A 16,433-nucleotide genomic window follows, 5' to 3' on the forward strand; every position below is an offset into this window, starting at 1 on the left:
CTCTCTCTACAACTCTAATTGCTCTTTTAGAAAGTCAATATATTGGCATCAATGACAAACCAAGTCATGAATGCAACACATAAGCACTCAATCATCTCTCCAAACATGGTAACAATGTCCCCTTTAAGGATATCATCAGAAGTCATGCTAACAAGCCACACAAATTGTAATGACAATACGCAAGATCATAATACAAATTTATAGAACTCTCGTTAGCAATTTTTAAGAGGAAAGGGTAAAATTAATAGATAATTCAACCCTTCATCTTTTGATGTCCATTTGCACAAGATGTGCAAAGGGGTGGTCTATTCAGAAATGTAAAGATAATGTTGAACTGCTTGCTTGGGATGTGTTTCTCAGACTGAATTGAAGTAAAATGATGTAGAGGATCCTGGGTGTAAGAGCAATCTTGCATCCCCCAAAAATATTTCCTTTTTGTTTCTTAATAACAGTTGTCTCAATGCATATTTGTTGTCTGTGAAGGCTTGCTACTTAGTAAGTCAATCATATGAGCTCAAAATGTACTAATTTCAAAGGTGGATGTCCATCTTGAATATGCCTACTAGTTGAGGCCCAGTGTCAAACAATGGGTATTCATGGATTTATTGCAGATCTTTGGTGTGTAATCTTGGTATAAAAACTTCAGACTCATCATTGAAGACCCTAGAGGCCTCGATGGGCTCCCAAATGGGGTCAACTAGAGCTTGCGCTAGTTAACCCTGTAGATCAAAAGCTAGAGATTTTGAAAAGTGGTTATAATAGCCAATGGAAGCAATGGTTTCGAAGTTATGGCCTTTCAAATTTGGGCCGACCAAAATTTCCAAAATAAGTGTCAAAGGTGTATCGGGCCAACTCTATATGTAATTTTATAGTTCATCAATCTCAAGGGTTAGGGTTTGATGTCTAGAAAAAAATTTGGCAGTGAAAAAATGCTTATTTAAGGACTGTTTGTACATTGTCTAAGACAGCTTTGGGTGATAGTTCACAACTTTGTGTTGCAAATTATAAGGAAGGTGCCCATGTGGGTTTGTATATAGTATTTCAAAATTCTATAATTTCGCATTTGCAGCGATAAAAAGTTCATATTTTGTTTTCACCAATTATTGTTATTTCTTTGTTTATGTTATGTGTTTGTGGCGTTAAGGAGAGCGCCCTAGATCATAAAAGGTCTCATGGAGTAATTAATGATAGTATAGATTATGCAATGGATGTCTATTACACATATGCTTTATGGGCTTCTTTTGTGTTGTAGACTCTATGGGATTGAAATCACCCACTTTCAAGTCAGATAAAAAAAATTGTATAATGGCTTCTAAATTATGGAATGTAAATGAACCACACATGCTAGTGAGATGAAATTTCCTTCTCTTTCCTTGATTATATTTTTTATCAGCTTTCAATCAAGAGTAGAGTCTAAAACAGAGCCATTTTACTAGCTTCACATATGCAAAGGCTAATTATATGGATATTATGATTTTTTGTGAATTCTAAAATTTTAATCAAGATAAATGGAATGAATGATATTTGTGTCTAATTATCTTGGTTTGTGCAACCTTCTCTAGCATCAATTTTAGCTCGCTTAAGAGTGGCAAGGGAAAGATTTCCTAATTACACTAGTTCCCAAATAAAGAAGAGTTTACTAATATTTTAGAATTCTCCCAAATAGCTTTGTAATTCTTCTTGAACACAATATCAAGGGGCGAGGAAACCTCTTTGATGATATGATTGGTTTACTCCTTCAAATGCCCTAGAGATGCTATGGTGAAATAAGGTTCGAGAGAGACCTCAAAGATTTGATGGAGGAGGGACAACACCATTGCCTGAATATATGAACATTTCAATATATTTGTAATACAAAAGAATTATATTTTGTAATTTCTTATATTGCCCCAAGAGTTGATATTTTGGTCTTGTGTAGGAAAAGACACAGTAAATCTACTAGAGGGTAGATGAATAACAAGATGGGATAGTGGTGTCTCAAAGCCTTCAAAGAACCTATTATAAATTGGTGTGAAGCACTCTATGACACGTAAAATCATGCCCTCCTTAGGGTTGATTTAAAGAGATAAGGATGCAGGACTTAAATATGCTAATTGCTAAATGTATCATGAATAATTTATTTTCTTAAATATAAAATAATAAACATAGTAATAAGCGTTTAAAGCTGAAAATTGAGAACCTCATAATTGGGGACATTGCATTGCTTTGCATGCAAGGCTATCAACATATTTTTAGTGTGGGGACTCATCTTAACTAAAGTGGTTATTCTTTTGAAGATTATTAAGAAATAGACTTTTTATAACATATAAACAAGTGCAATTGCTTTCACATGATTTTGAGGTTTAAATGTAGCACCTCAAAATCATAGATCATTAACAAAAGTGACTATTGTTTAATATTATACAAAAACTTATAAAAGTTAATTACACTTACTAAAATTAAGCCACTTCCAATAATTCAACTTTATTTGTCTTTGTACAATTCAAAAACCCTCTATAAATTTTTTCATGTTTCTAAACATGATACCAAATATTGTATGCAACTTCACAATTTAGTGCAAGACAACATCAATCTAGCTACTATCCAAATTCACGATATAAAAGAAAGTGCTACAAAGTTGGTTATGAAGCCAAATCAATACAAATTCATTTTTATCACATCTACTAACTTCATAATAGTTGATCTTCAAGCTAAACTGCTAAAGATTATCTAAATATGTTGGTGAATATCATTTATGACCGGACTTGAACCATTTTAAAATGTGACATCAACATGCATGTTAGATCTCTCTCTCTCTCTCTCTCTCTCTCTCTCTCTCTCTCTCTCTCTCTCTCTCTCTCTCCCCCCCCCCCCCTCCTAACAATCTACCCTATGATAATGAGCATGGACCACTCTATGTACTTGCTCATTTCAACGAGAACACCATTAATAATAATACTCTTGTTGATCTTGTTACTAAATGTTATATAAAAAAATACTTTTTATCAATAAATTTCATAATGATGGTAATGATTGCACTATGATACCATTATTAATCCCACTAGTCTTTTTTCCTTACTATAATTTCCATTACTCTAAAAGTTTAGATTGAATCCAAGTTTAGAGAAACTACATTTATCTTTTATCAAGTAAAAATAGGTTTTGAAGGGGACCTAAAACCCGAAACCCAATACATAGCAGGTTTTAGGAGGGACATGAAACCCACAACATAAGCATTAAGATCCATGATGAGATACAAGGTGAGAGAGGCAAGGAAAGGGGAGCAAGACTGAGAACTCCCCCCTACAATAACAAAGAACAACAATCTAGAAGGAATAGACAAACAAACAACCAACTGCCCAACTATAAACAACTAACCCAAATCAGGATTTCCCTAGATTTGAATATTTCAATGTGAAATCAGGCATTTTGTTGCTAATTTTCATTAGATTAGTTTCTTTTGCACTACACGTCTAAAGTTTCCTCATTATGATAACTATGCATACCATCCAAGGTACTAGCATAAACCACATGTGTCTTATGTGGTTCATTCTCTTGATCATTTATGGCCTACTCTAACACCTCTATAGCCCCACAACTTTTTATTATTCAAAGCATATTCTAAATTTGAAGCGAGTTGGCATCTTCTATTAGCCTTTCTCTTGATTATCTGCGGCCTACTCCTTTAACACCTCTACAACCCAACAAAGATTTGCTTCTTGGTAAGTGTCCAACATATGCTTTCAAGATTTGTGACATGGTCTTATAATCTCTTGTGAGATCCTTAACTCAGATGGTAGCAATTTCCTAGACATGAACATCTTTTGGGAAAAACAATCAACTCAACTCCCTTCAAGTGGTATCAGAGAGGAGTTGTACATTTAAATCCCCTAGGGTAATGTTGAGGGTGAGGTTTTGGTAAGTGTCCAAAATAACCCCTCTAGATTTGTGACATGGTATAACAACCTCCTATGAGATCCTTAAGTGGGATGGTAGTGATTTCTTGGATGGTTGCATCTTTTGAGAGGAATGTAAAGCTCAACTCCCTTCATTACTTTTTATATCAAATTTTATATTTAAAGTGACATGTTCACCATCCTTTTTAAGTCTACTTTGCATCCTTTCTTGTGATCACTTCACTTATAATAACCCAGTTGAAATTGTTTATTCCTACCTCCATGTCTTTCTCTTCAAAGGCTAAAGATAAGCATGCTCCATTGCGTAGACCATCTATTCCCCCAACTAGTTTGTAGCCCTCAATGATGTATGCATTCCTCCTATTGTTTCTACAATAGAAAGAGGAAAAACATCTATATTGTCTTAATCTTTTCCTCATGATGTTCACCCCCTAATAGTTATTATTGCTCCTAAACTTACTCCACTAGTAGGAAAAGAGAAGTGGACTACTAGAGCTTGTCTTTCTATGCACCGTCTATGCATCACCCTTCAATGGAAACTTCTAGTCCTCTAAAAACTCTTAAGAAACAAAAATGAAAGGTACTTGTAACACAAACTAGACCACATTCACCCTATGGTCTCTTGGTCACATTTATGGAACCTATTCTTTGTCCCCACTTCAAAAGTTGAGATGCCTTTGCAAATAGATTAGAGTTTGTTTGTTTTCCACCTCATTTTGTTGTCCCTAAATCTCATAGCTACAAAAATCAACTTGCATGTGAATGCAGCAAAGTAACAAGAATCGGAATCGGATCGAAATCGGCAAGGCCGAATCAAATCGTGAATCGGCCATGAATCGGAATCGAATCGGCCATGAATCGGAAAATTAAAAAAACCCTTGAAATTTAGTGAGTAACTTATTTCATAAACCCTTTATTGCTGATTCAATTCACCGATTCACAAAAAATCGTTTGGCTTGAATTGAATCGTCGAATCGCGTGAATCGCATGAATCGCCGTGATTCTTGGAACTATGGAATGCAGCATAAGCATACATTATCCAATGCATAAGTTTTTTTAGTTTTTTTCTAATCCAATGAGTTACTTTATAGATCCCAAAAAATACCTCTTGACTTAGTTATGGCTAAGTCTCCTCCTCCACCTCTAGTCTTTATTTTCTACACACCGCCTTTAGTTGCTCTTAGTGGTCATGATGAACCTCACCTCAAAAGGGTGCAAGTGTTCCTAGCTCCTTCAATACAACCAACCTCCCCTAGTCTTAGACCTTCCTAGCATTCCACCTTTTCTTGAGCCATCAACTAGGCCAAACACAAGGTTATATCCTGTATTACCTTGGTTATATATCCTCCATTACAATGCACCTAACATCATATCTCTCAAGATGTTCTTTGTCCCACTAACGAATCCCCCTGAGAGAGTTTGCACAAGGTCATGTTCCATCATTCTAAAGTAATAAAGAAAAAAGATGAAAGATAAACCCACCTTCATCATCTCCTTCAAACATTTATGCATCAAATTCTTTTAAAAATAACATCAATTTTCTGATGTTCTTGTCACTATTCCTACTTTGGAGATTAGAAGCTTTTTTTGCCCTTTTAACAACCCCATGTATACTCTATACTTCTCTTCTCAAGAGGGCCAACTTGAATCTTACATAATCTATTTTAGCAATTTATTTTTCAGATTTACAAACACATTCATAAGTTATTATTGTAGTTTAGTTTTACCTTATAATCAACATTCCTCTTCTTTCGGGTCACCACTTTAGTTCTACCTCCCACAATTCTCTATAAATTGAAGCCTTTGGATAGTAGTTTTAAGATGACTTCTTGCAAGTCATAGAGATTTTCTGGATTGACTAGACGATAGTAGTGAAGTGGATTACTGTACATCTCTTCGTTCAAGATTAATAATATATTGCTTCCTTGGGAGGAATTACTTTCCGAAGAGGTCTTGCCAAGTAAATTTGGTCTCTTATTATTTCTATTATGTATTCTGACAGTGATTGTGCAAAGCACAGTCCCATTTTGATTATCTAGTTTTCAGATTTGCAAACAAATTAAAAAGTTATTATAGCAAGGTTGATATCAACTATCCTAGCGTTTGGATTTATATTCATTCTCAAATGCCTCTGCATACCTTGGAAAGTGTTCCAAGAAAAATTTAAGGAACAACATTCAAATTCAGCTATCCATTATTCTGGGCATTAGTTTTTTTTGTTTTGTAATACCCCTTAAGCCACAATTTGCTATAAACTGGAGCCATTAGATAGTACTTAAATGATGGATTCTTGCAGGTAATAGGGTCTTGTCAAAGAGATCAGAGAATTACTTCACATCCCTTTATTAAAAATTAACAACATATTTTCCCTCTTCTTGTGTGGAATTCTCTCTTGAAAGGGTTTATACACGTAAATCTAGTTTCTTATGGTTTTGTTTATGGTGATGATGTGAGATTTATAGACTGATTTCCAGATTTGCAAGCACATAAATTATCATTGTAAGGTTACTGTCACCGTCGTTACATTTGCATTCTTATGGTGCTCTCAGGAGTCTTTGCAATCTATGCAGAGTGTTCTATGGGACACGAGAGATCACACTTCATATTTTTGCTGTCCAAGGCATGGGTTTTGCAACTGGTTCTTGTGTCTTGTTTTGGGTAACCAATATGACTGTACCTCTCACAATTAGCTATAAATTGAGCAACCTTAGTAGTTTTATGATGAGTTCTTGCAAATAGGGTGTTGTCCAATTCGTCTATCCCACCTAGGTTGGGTGGACTCGAGTTGTGGTTGTTTTGGATGCACTAAAATTGTGGTAAGCTATGAGCATCCTTGGGATCACCCAAGTATTGTCAAGGTTCTCTAGACGGAGGCGGCATAGTAAAAGGGACAACCCCGATTTTTTTTTTTGGCACATGAAACTCTCAGCATGAGCCATTTTTGCACTTGATCTCGAGTCCAGCTCTGTCCAAGTTCCATCTACTTCTGTTACAGTTCCCTCTAATTGTATATTTAATTGAGATTTCAAGCCTATATAAGCACCCTAATTTGAATTTCAAAAGTTACTTGATTGTTTACAGGAATCCTCCTAAAACGATTGTGACTTCCTTCTACAGTAGAATAGAAGGTCCATTTAGTTGATTCCAAGCTAAATTCTGAGTTTTCTTTGTAGTGTCCATGCTTTATACAATCTATAGGGTTAAAGTCAAAGCTTCAATGGTTCCATTAGAATAGCATAATTCCTAGCAATCTCTCCTAAAGTACTCATACTGATCCAAATCTAATTAACTGTAACACTAAAGCATGCAACATCTTTAGTCCACTGCAAAACGCATGCACAAGATTCTACATGTCTAGAAATAACCTTAACCTTACTGTATAATAGTATTTAAAATTTGAAAATTTAAATTTAAGCTAAAAACAGTTTTCCTTATATCCAGATCTGCGAAAAAGTATCCAATTTGTTTCTAAAACTAGGAACATTTTTCAATTTGAGAAAACAAAGAGCGATAACATTTTCCTACATTAAGACTACATACAACGTAGCTTACATGACCAATAATAAGAAATAATAAATTATCTTAGGCATGTGAACAGAACCATACCACGATAGAGGATGATAAGTAATCCAAGGAAGTGCCGGATGAGGCATAAATACCACTCCCACAGTTCACTTCAGTAGCAGGACTTTCAAAGGGAGCACACTAAACACCGTAATTCATACAAATGAGAGATATATCATTTTAAAATAGTTGAAATTATATATATGCAAGGTTTCAAGATATGCTGACACCGTGATTCATACAAATGACTTGCAAATAATGGCGATGCTCTCTTAGAATGCAACACATCATACCATGTATAGTATGCTCTCTTAGAATGTAACACATCATACCATGTATAATATGCAGGAGCATAATGCAATATCGTAAGTGATAACAACTACAAATTTCAACTGATCTAGATTAAAATACGTCTTTCCAACTTTTAAGAGAATGGAATATAACAGTTTGAAACAAATTGAAATAATTGTTAGAAACAAACAAGAACACCTGACATAAAAAAGAAAGCAATATTGATTCATTTTCACAGCTCAAAACTTTAATCCGTCTCTATTGGAAGATTGGGAGATCTCTCTGTTGAGGTAAAAATTGCAAGTTTTCTGGATCTTCCTTTGATCCTATGCATGCAGAAGTTTGATGTTCGCTATCACATACCATCTTTAGGAAATAACTGTGCCTGCAAAGTAAGGTATCAAAGATGATCTCAGAAAATACCATTATTTGGCCAAAAACAATATAACCAGGTAATGAAATAATTTCATGATTTGCAACCTCTGCTGCTATTTTTGCATTCAATATTTTTCATCTCATCAATTGAACCACATACCAACGAGTGTCTGATGTCAACTCTGGATGAAAAGCTGTTGCTAAAAGGTGCCCCTGCTTCACAGCTATAATGACTTTTTCTACTTGACTTTTGCACTGTCAAAATGTGCCCCAACAAGGATTACCTTTAGAAACATATTATAGACTAGAATATTTCCTTTTTTCGCTAGACTCCTGTTTAAAACTGGCAGAAATTTAAAGTGTCTTTTTATTTCCTGTATGAACTGCAAACCGTGTGCAGACATATAACTGATCGACCTGATAGATTTTAATTGTATATCTTAAGGAATGTGCTTTTGGAAAAAACAGGGTTGGCAAATTGCCCCCCTCATGAAGCAATTTTTGAATAAGAAGACACAATAAAGAAGTATCTATTCTATCAAATACTGTGAAGACTTGCACCTACCCTTGTCCATCAAGGTGTGCTGCACTTGGAATTGGATGTGATGTATTACTTATATTTACAGAAAAAATAGCATGGCATCCAGCTTTTGAACCTTGGGCTCCACCATTAAAGCCTCGTTTTGCTTTACTAGCTCATTTCATTGACTAATGGACTGCAGGTTTGAAGAAGGAAAGATATCTTAGGCCTTCAAAAGAGAACTGTGAAGATACAGAAAAGCTTTTGATTATAAATGCCTATCAGTTATATTGGAAAACCCTCTCTCATGATGCGAATCAAGGTAATGCATGTAACCTCAGTAAAACTACAGACTCCTGGATTGAGAAAGAATCACAAAACTAATTCGCTGTGGAACATTGACAAAGTTTTTGCATCATGTTTCCAATCAAAATGGTTCAATCTGTCAAAGTTGAAATGCATGAGCACTAATTATTTGTGCATGCAAGAACTCAAAATGGTAATCAAATGGTGTTAAGACTTTTATGCTTCCTCTCAGTCTTGGCCAAGGAGGTAGACCTTCCATGACTGGAAGGAGTCAAATTAACATGCAGATAAGGTCTTGCTTCAAGGGTCATGGCGCTACAGAAACAGTCATGTCACCAGACAGAATGAATTCTTATTTCTCTCCGTAAAATCCTGCCCATACAAACTAGTCTGGCTTCAGGTTGACAAATTACCTGATACAAAGGTATGTTTTTCCCATTATGCCCTGGTTCAGATATTCCAGTGTGAATTTGGCCACCTGACGAGTTTTGCACCAAAAAGATGCTGACAATCATTGGTTTTTCCTTTTCAGGAGATTAAGTTGCATACTCTAATCAGGAAAACTCACTAAATCATAGGGGCATTATTCAAAATAGATTTGCACAATAGGGATCTCATGGATCATATTTGTCTTGTTAATAGTGGTGAACTTTATGCAACAAACTGAGGCTGGCAAGAAGTCTCATTCAGGGGTTCCCATTGTTGAAGATAATACCTTCAGTCAGATTAATGATAATCAATACCCTGATCTATATATAAATATATTTATGGCTACACACGCACGCGCACACATAAGTATATGACTTAGAATAATATTGATCTCATTGAAATTGATCATTATAACACCTCTCGAATCCAAGTATATTATTGATCTGCACTTGCAGATTCTATCTCTGAAATTGTTATTTTATGTTCTTCACATTCTGATCAAGCAATGATCAAATGTTTGACTGAAAGTAATCAGATCGAAGTCTGATTACTCTTCATTTGGATCGGCGATATGGCATATATATTATATATATTGGTTAAGTGCAAACTCATGTTAATCCTGATTAGTGATCAGATTCTGTTTGGTAAACAAAAAGTTGTAAATGAAGAGGCATGTCATGAGTGGACATGCCTCCACTTTGTGGAGACACGTCCACTCATTGACATGACGCTCCATCAAATATATATACTCAAACTGATCGGGCACAAAGAGCATCGAACTCAACTAATGCACTGTCCTTTGGAGTTCAGTGGTTATACATACCAGACTCAGAATTGCAAATCTATCTTCAGTATTTATCAATATTAAAATATTGTTTGCAAACATGTTTCACAAAGACCTGTTGAGAATGTTAGCATTCTGTGTTGAAACACCTGCTGTTTTATAAGTGTTGATAGAATACTTATATATTTCACCTGTCAGTCTGATTGCAGGTTCGTCAATCTTCAGATTGAATAGAATAAGTTCAATGCCTCTCGTAAATCCCGATTGTATCGGGTGCATTTAATACATGTTATTAACACTGATGAGTATCGGGTTTCTGATATATATATATACACCCATCACCGTTTATGAAGGGATCTTCATTATTACTTCCGCCGATTGAATAATTGGGAATTTCCTTAAACAACCACCATTATCATTAATGAGATTACCATCGGGTGGATTAGTATATGTTAGAGATTACTTATGAACAGTTACAATTAATATTGTATATATTGAAGCATGATCACGTTGGGTCATGCCTCAACTTGATCATGATTCAATATATATATATATATATATATCTGGTTCAAATTCTCATCTGCAGATAAATATCAATTACAGTGGCATATCAATCTCAGACTGGAAATTTAAACAAGTATCAGATAACATCAAATTCAGAAATCAAGACTTCATTCTACATCCTTCAGGTCTGTCATACAAAGGAAATCAATCAGATATAAATTATTGAGTCTCCACCAAAGAAGATCTATTAAAACTTACATGGTATCAGAGCCTAATTAGTAGAGAGACTATTAAATCAAACATGTCAAATACCATAAGAGTAGAAAACAGACTTGAAGGTGTTGTAAACTTCTTTTCATGGAAAATTCGGATTACTACAATTCTTGAAGAACTAGAACTAGAATCTTTTATTGAATCTGATATTCAAATTCCTGAAGATGAAACTGAAAAAGCCACTTGGAAAAGGCATAACAATAAAGCCAAGAAAATCATAGTAGACTCTGTAAAAGATCACATTCTCCTTTCCATATCAGATCTGAAGAAAGCCTTTGAAGTATTCACCACAATAAAAAATGCATTTGAAATCAACAAGTCGAGCAATTTGATTACTCTGAAGAATCAACTGATCAATACTAAGATGAATAAGGGAGAAACAATCTCTTCGTATTTTGGAAGGATCTCTGAAATTAGAAATCATTTAAATTCTATTGGGAACAGGGTAGAAGTCCAAGAACTCTCAATATTAGCATTTAGAGGATTACCATTATCATGGGAAGCATTCATTCAAATCATTAGTAGACCCTCAATTCCATCATTTGATCAACTAAAGACTGATTGTATATCAGAAGAGTCAAGATAAATCTCTAGAGGTATTGTATCAAATCAAGAGGGAGAAAATCAAGCACTTTTCTCTGCTCCTAATCATTAAGGTAAGAAGAGGAAATTTAAAGGAAAGAAACATGACAATAAGAAAAAATAAAATAAATTTGACAAGACTGATTTCTCCAAAGTTAAATGTTATAAGTGTGAGAAATTTGGACATATCTTCAGTAAATGTCCTGAAAGGGAAAAACTCTTAGCCTCTTTAGCCGAAAGTAAGAAAGATGAAAATATGTTATTCTACTCTGCTTTATCAAGTGAAATAAACTCTAATGAAAGTGTGTGGAAAATAGATAGTGGTGCTTCTAGACATATAACTGGATTCAAAGAAAAATTTGAAACACTTGAAAATTACAAATCTGAAGTTGTTACTATTGGAGACAATTCCACTCATCCAATCAAAGGTATTGGGACCTGTTCCATTCAACTAAGGGCTGGAGCTACATCAAAACTGAAAGAGGTTCTATTTGTACCTGGAATAAAAAGAAATCTCATTTCAATCTCTGGATTAGCTGATGAAGGATTTCAAGTTACATTTAACGAAGACAGTTTTGTACTGGCCTCAAAACTCAAATCTAAAAAATGCTATCACCATAGGAACCAAAGATGAGACCTTATACAAACTATGCAACATTCAAAACAAAGCTCTTAACCATGAAATAACAAATTCAAATGAAATTTGGCATAGGAGACTTGGGTATATTGGTTTTAGTTCACTACCTAAGATAGAAAACATCGCCTTTGGTATACCAAATCTAAATTCTAAACACATGAGTATATGTAAAGGATGTGCTCTAAGAAAGAACATTAAAAGATGTGCTCTAGGAAAGAACATAAAAAAACCTTTCCCTCCGAGTGAACACAAGTCCAAATCAATTTTGGAACTAATTTACTCTGATCTATGGACCCATGCCAACTCTTTCTCTAGGAGGTTACTCATATTACATAACTTTCACCAATGATTACTCGAGAAAGACCTGGATTTATTTCCTAAAAGTAAAAGAATCAAATGAGCTGTTATCAAAATTCAAAGAATTGGTAGAAAGACAAGTGTCAAAGAAAATTAGAACTCTAAGATCTGACAATGGGGGAGAATACACTTCTGAACTTTTTAAAGTTTTTTGTGCATCCGTTGGGATTAAGAGGGAATATATTGTAACTTATAATCCTCAACAGAATGGGGCCGCAGGGAGGAAAAATAGAACTATTGTTGAAGCAGCAAAAGCTATGCTCCATGATCAAAACCTACACTACTCATTTTTGGCGAAAGCCACAAATACTGTTGTATACATACAAAACAGATGTCCTTACTCCATTTTAGAGAATACAACACTTGAAGAAGTCTTTACAAGAAATAAACCTGACTTAAGCCATCTCAAGATTTTTGGTTGTCCAATGCATATACATATAACTAAAGAAAGAAGAACTATATTAGAACCATCAAGAAATAAAGGAATATTTGTTGGGTATAGGGAAAACTCAAAAGGATACAAAGTTTATATTCCTGGACAAAAATCAGTGGAAGTTAGCAAAAATGTCATATTCGAGGAGAACACTACCTTAAAACTATCTACAAGTACAAATGATGAGCCTAATATAGACTTAGATGGAAGTCCTCCATCTGAAATTCAGAGGGAGAGTATATCAAAAGAAACTAGAACTGTACAAGATACAGAAAATAGTAACTTTCCTAATGTCAAGAAAAGACCTTTGTGGGCAAGAAAAATGCTCGAGGAAAATGACACTGAACTAGATGAAATTACTAAGGAAGTCAAGAAAACTAAAACCAAATCATGTTATATTGCACTAGTAACTGAGCTTACTAAATCTGAACCTACATCTGTTGAAGAAGCTCTAACTTGTCAAGCATGGAAAGATGTTATAGTTGAAGAATATCAATCAATACTACAAAATGATGTTTGGGATATCGTACCTAGACCTAAAGCCAAATCTGTTGTCTCTTCTAAATGGCTCTATAAAATCAAATATGTAGCAGATGGAAGCATTGAGAAACATAAAGTAAGGTTTGTTGCTTGAGGTTTTTCATAGAATGCAGGCATTGATTATGAAGAAACTTTTGCCCCAATTGCTCGTTTCACTTCAGTCAAAGCAATTCTTGCATTAGCAGCAGTGAAAGGATGGAAAGTGCATCAAATGGATGTGAAAACAGCATTCTTGAATGGGGTCAATAATGAAGAAGTTTATATTAAACAGCCTGAAGGTTTTGTAATAAAAAATGAAAAAAAAATTGTACGCAAACTAAAGAAAGCTTTGTATGGCCTTAAACAAGCACCTCAAGCGTGGTATGAAAGAATTGGCAGCTATCTCACCAAACTAGGATACTCTAAAAATGAAGCCAATCCTAACATTTATTTTGAACTTTCTAATGGAGATGTGATTATATTGGTTATTTATGTTGATGATCTCTTAATAACAAGTGAAGATCATCTTATTGTTAAATGTAAACAAGATCTTGCTGCTGAATTTGACATGAAAGACCTAGGGTTATTGCATTACTTTTTGGGGTCTAGAAGTATGTCAAAAGGAAGATTTCATATTCTTAAATCAAGTTAAATACACTTAGGATATTTTGAATAGATTTGGGATGATGGACAGTAAGTCACTTGCTATACCAATGGAAACTAATCTACACAAGCTAAAAGAGGACGCCGCACATTCAGAATCTATTGATCCTACCCTTTATAGGCAAATTATTGGGTCTCTTATGTTTTTGGTAAACACTAGGCCCGATATCCGTTATTCCACAAATGTACTATGTCACTTTATGGGTGAACCTAATAAAATACACCTATTGGCTGCAAAACATGTTTTGAGATATCTACATGGCACCATTGGTCTTGAACTAAAATACAGAAATGTTGAAATCAAACTTAAAGGCTACACTGATTCTGATTGGGCTGGTTGTTCCTTAAATCGTAAAAGTACCTCCGGATGTTGTTTCAGTCTCGGATCAGCAATGATATCACGTTTCAGTAGAAAACAACCTACAGTTGCCTTGAGTTCCACTAAAGCTGAATATATGGCAGCCTCCATGGGAGCATGTGAAGCAGTTTGGTTAAGGAAGTTGTTATTTGGATTGTTTGGAAAGAAGTTAGAGTGTACTATGATCCATTGTGACAATCAGAGTTGCATCAAACTTTCTACAAATCCAGTGTTCCACAATTGATCAAAGCACATTGAAAATACTTATCACTATATCAGAGACATGGTTGACAAGGATGTGATCAAGTTGATCTATGTCAACACGAATGCTCAAAATGCTGATATTTTCACTAAACCTCTTGCAAGAGTGAAAATAGAGTATTTTAGAACTAAACTTGGTATGACAAATTTGTAATTACATTTTTTTGTAAATTTATTCATGAATATTATATTAAATTATATGGTTTGCAAACTTGTTAAATGAAAGGTGACGATCTTTCATATATGTTTAAGGTCTCTATTGTGCGGTGACGATCTTATCAATAGATGACCAACCTTCTAATACCAAAAGTATTGAAGGTTATTGGTGTCATTGTTATTAGGCCGAATTCTACCAGACACATTGATATCCATCATGGCTGTTAGGTTGGATTTTGCTGGACATCATGAAAATTATTGGTGTCATTGTTATTAGGCCAGATTTTGACACATTGATATCCATAATAATCTTGCCGGACATCATGAAAATTACTGGAGTCATTGTTACTAGGCCGGATTTTGCTGGACACATTGATATCCATCATGGTTATTAGGCAGGATTTTTGCCGGACACCATGAAAATCTATTGTTATGGTTCTTTAGGTATATTTTGCCAGATGCCATATTCTTTCAGTTATAATTAAGTCATACTTAATTTTATGAAGAAGTTTCAAACACTCATTGTTAAAAAGGGAGTGTTAAGAATGTTAGCATTCTATGTTGAAACACCTACTGTTTCATAAGTGTTGATAGAATACTTTATATATATATATATATATATCACATGTCAGTCTGATTGCAGGTTCGTCAATCTTCAGATTGAATAGAATAAGTTCAATGCCTCTCGTAAATCCTGATTGTATCGGGTGCATTTAATACATGTTATTAACACCAATGAGTATTGGGTTTCTGATATATATATCCATCGCTGATTATGAAGGGAACTTCATTATTACTTCCACCGATTGAATAATCGGGAGTTTCCTTAAACAACCGCCCTTATCATCAATGAGATTACCATTGGGTGGATTAGTATATGTTAGAGATTAGTTATGAACAGTTACAATTAATATTGTATATATTGAAGCATGATCGCGTTGGGTCACGCCTCAACCTGATCATGTTTCAATTTATATATATATATATATATATATATATATATATATATATATATATATATATATCCAGTTCAAATTCTCATCTGCAGATAAATATCAATTACAGTGGCATATCAATCTCAAACTGGAAATTTAAACAAGGATCAAATAACATCAAATTCAGAAATCAAGACTTCATTCTACATCCTTCAGGTCTGTCATACGAAGGAAATCAATCAGATATAAATTACTGAATCTCCACCAAACAAGATCTATTAAAACTTACAAGACCAAGTTCTGATTACACTTTACAAAACAGAATTCAGAGATTAACAAACCATATTCTGAAAATTGAAAAGGTATCGATAGATCAAATCTGAAAGAAATTTAATCATGTTTAACATGGTATCAGAGCTGTACGGTCTTCTGGGCCAGTTTGCTGAAAACATGAGTCCTATTTTTCTCACACTCAATGGGAGTATAGTAATTTGGTTGTGTATGAATAGCATTTTACTTTTGATATATGTACCTAAATTGGCAGAGCGTAGCATTTGGACAGAAGAGTTCCTAACTCAAGTTGGGAGATG

At 34.4% G+C, this 16,433-nt stretch overlaps 1 protein-coding gene across 2 annotated transcripts in view; it reads right to left on the bottom strand.

The window, feature by feature from the left end:
- Positions 1-7,635: 7,635 nt before the first annotated feature.
- PDX2 (pyridoxine biosynthesis 2) overlaps positions 7,636-16,433 on the bottom strand; it is an 88,241-nt gene continuing 79,443 nt past the window's right edge. The window contains exons 6-7 of one of the 2 annotated variants that reach the window (XM_089792527.1): positions 8,287-8,381; positions 7,636-8,136 (exon numbers count right to left, since the gene is read on the bottom strand). In XM_089792527.1, coding sequence (XP_089648653.1) covers positions 8,010-8,136; positions 8,287-8,381 — 222 coding nt within the window. In that variant the 3' untranslated portion in view covers positions 7,636-8,009. The remainder of the gene's footprint in view (positions 8,137-8,286; positions 8,382-16,433) is intronic. The other variant, XM_089792528.1, reaches the window with a different exon arrangement.

The sequence above is a fragment of the Cupressus sempervirens genome, chromosome 7 (assembly GCF_028749045.1).
Source record: "Cupressus sempervirens isolate cs-2001-9-10 chromosome 7, ASM2874904v1, whole genome shotgun sequence".
In the NCBI taxonomy this organism is placed as follows: Eukaryota; Viridiplantae; Streptophyta; class Pinopsida; order Cupressales; family Cupressaceae; genus Cupressus; species Cupressus sempervirens.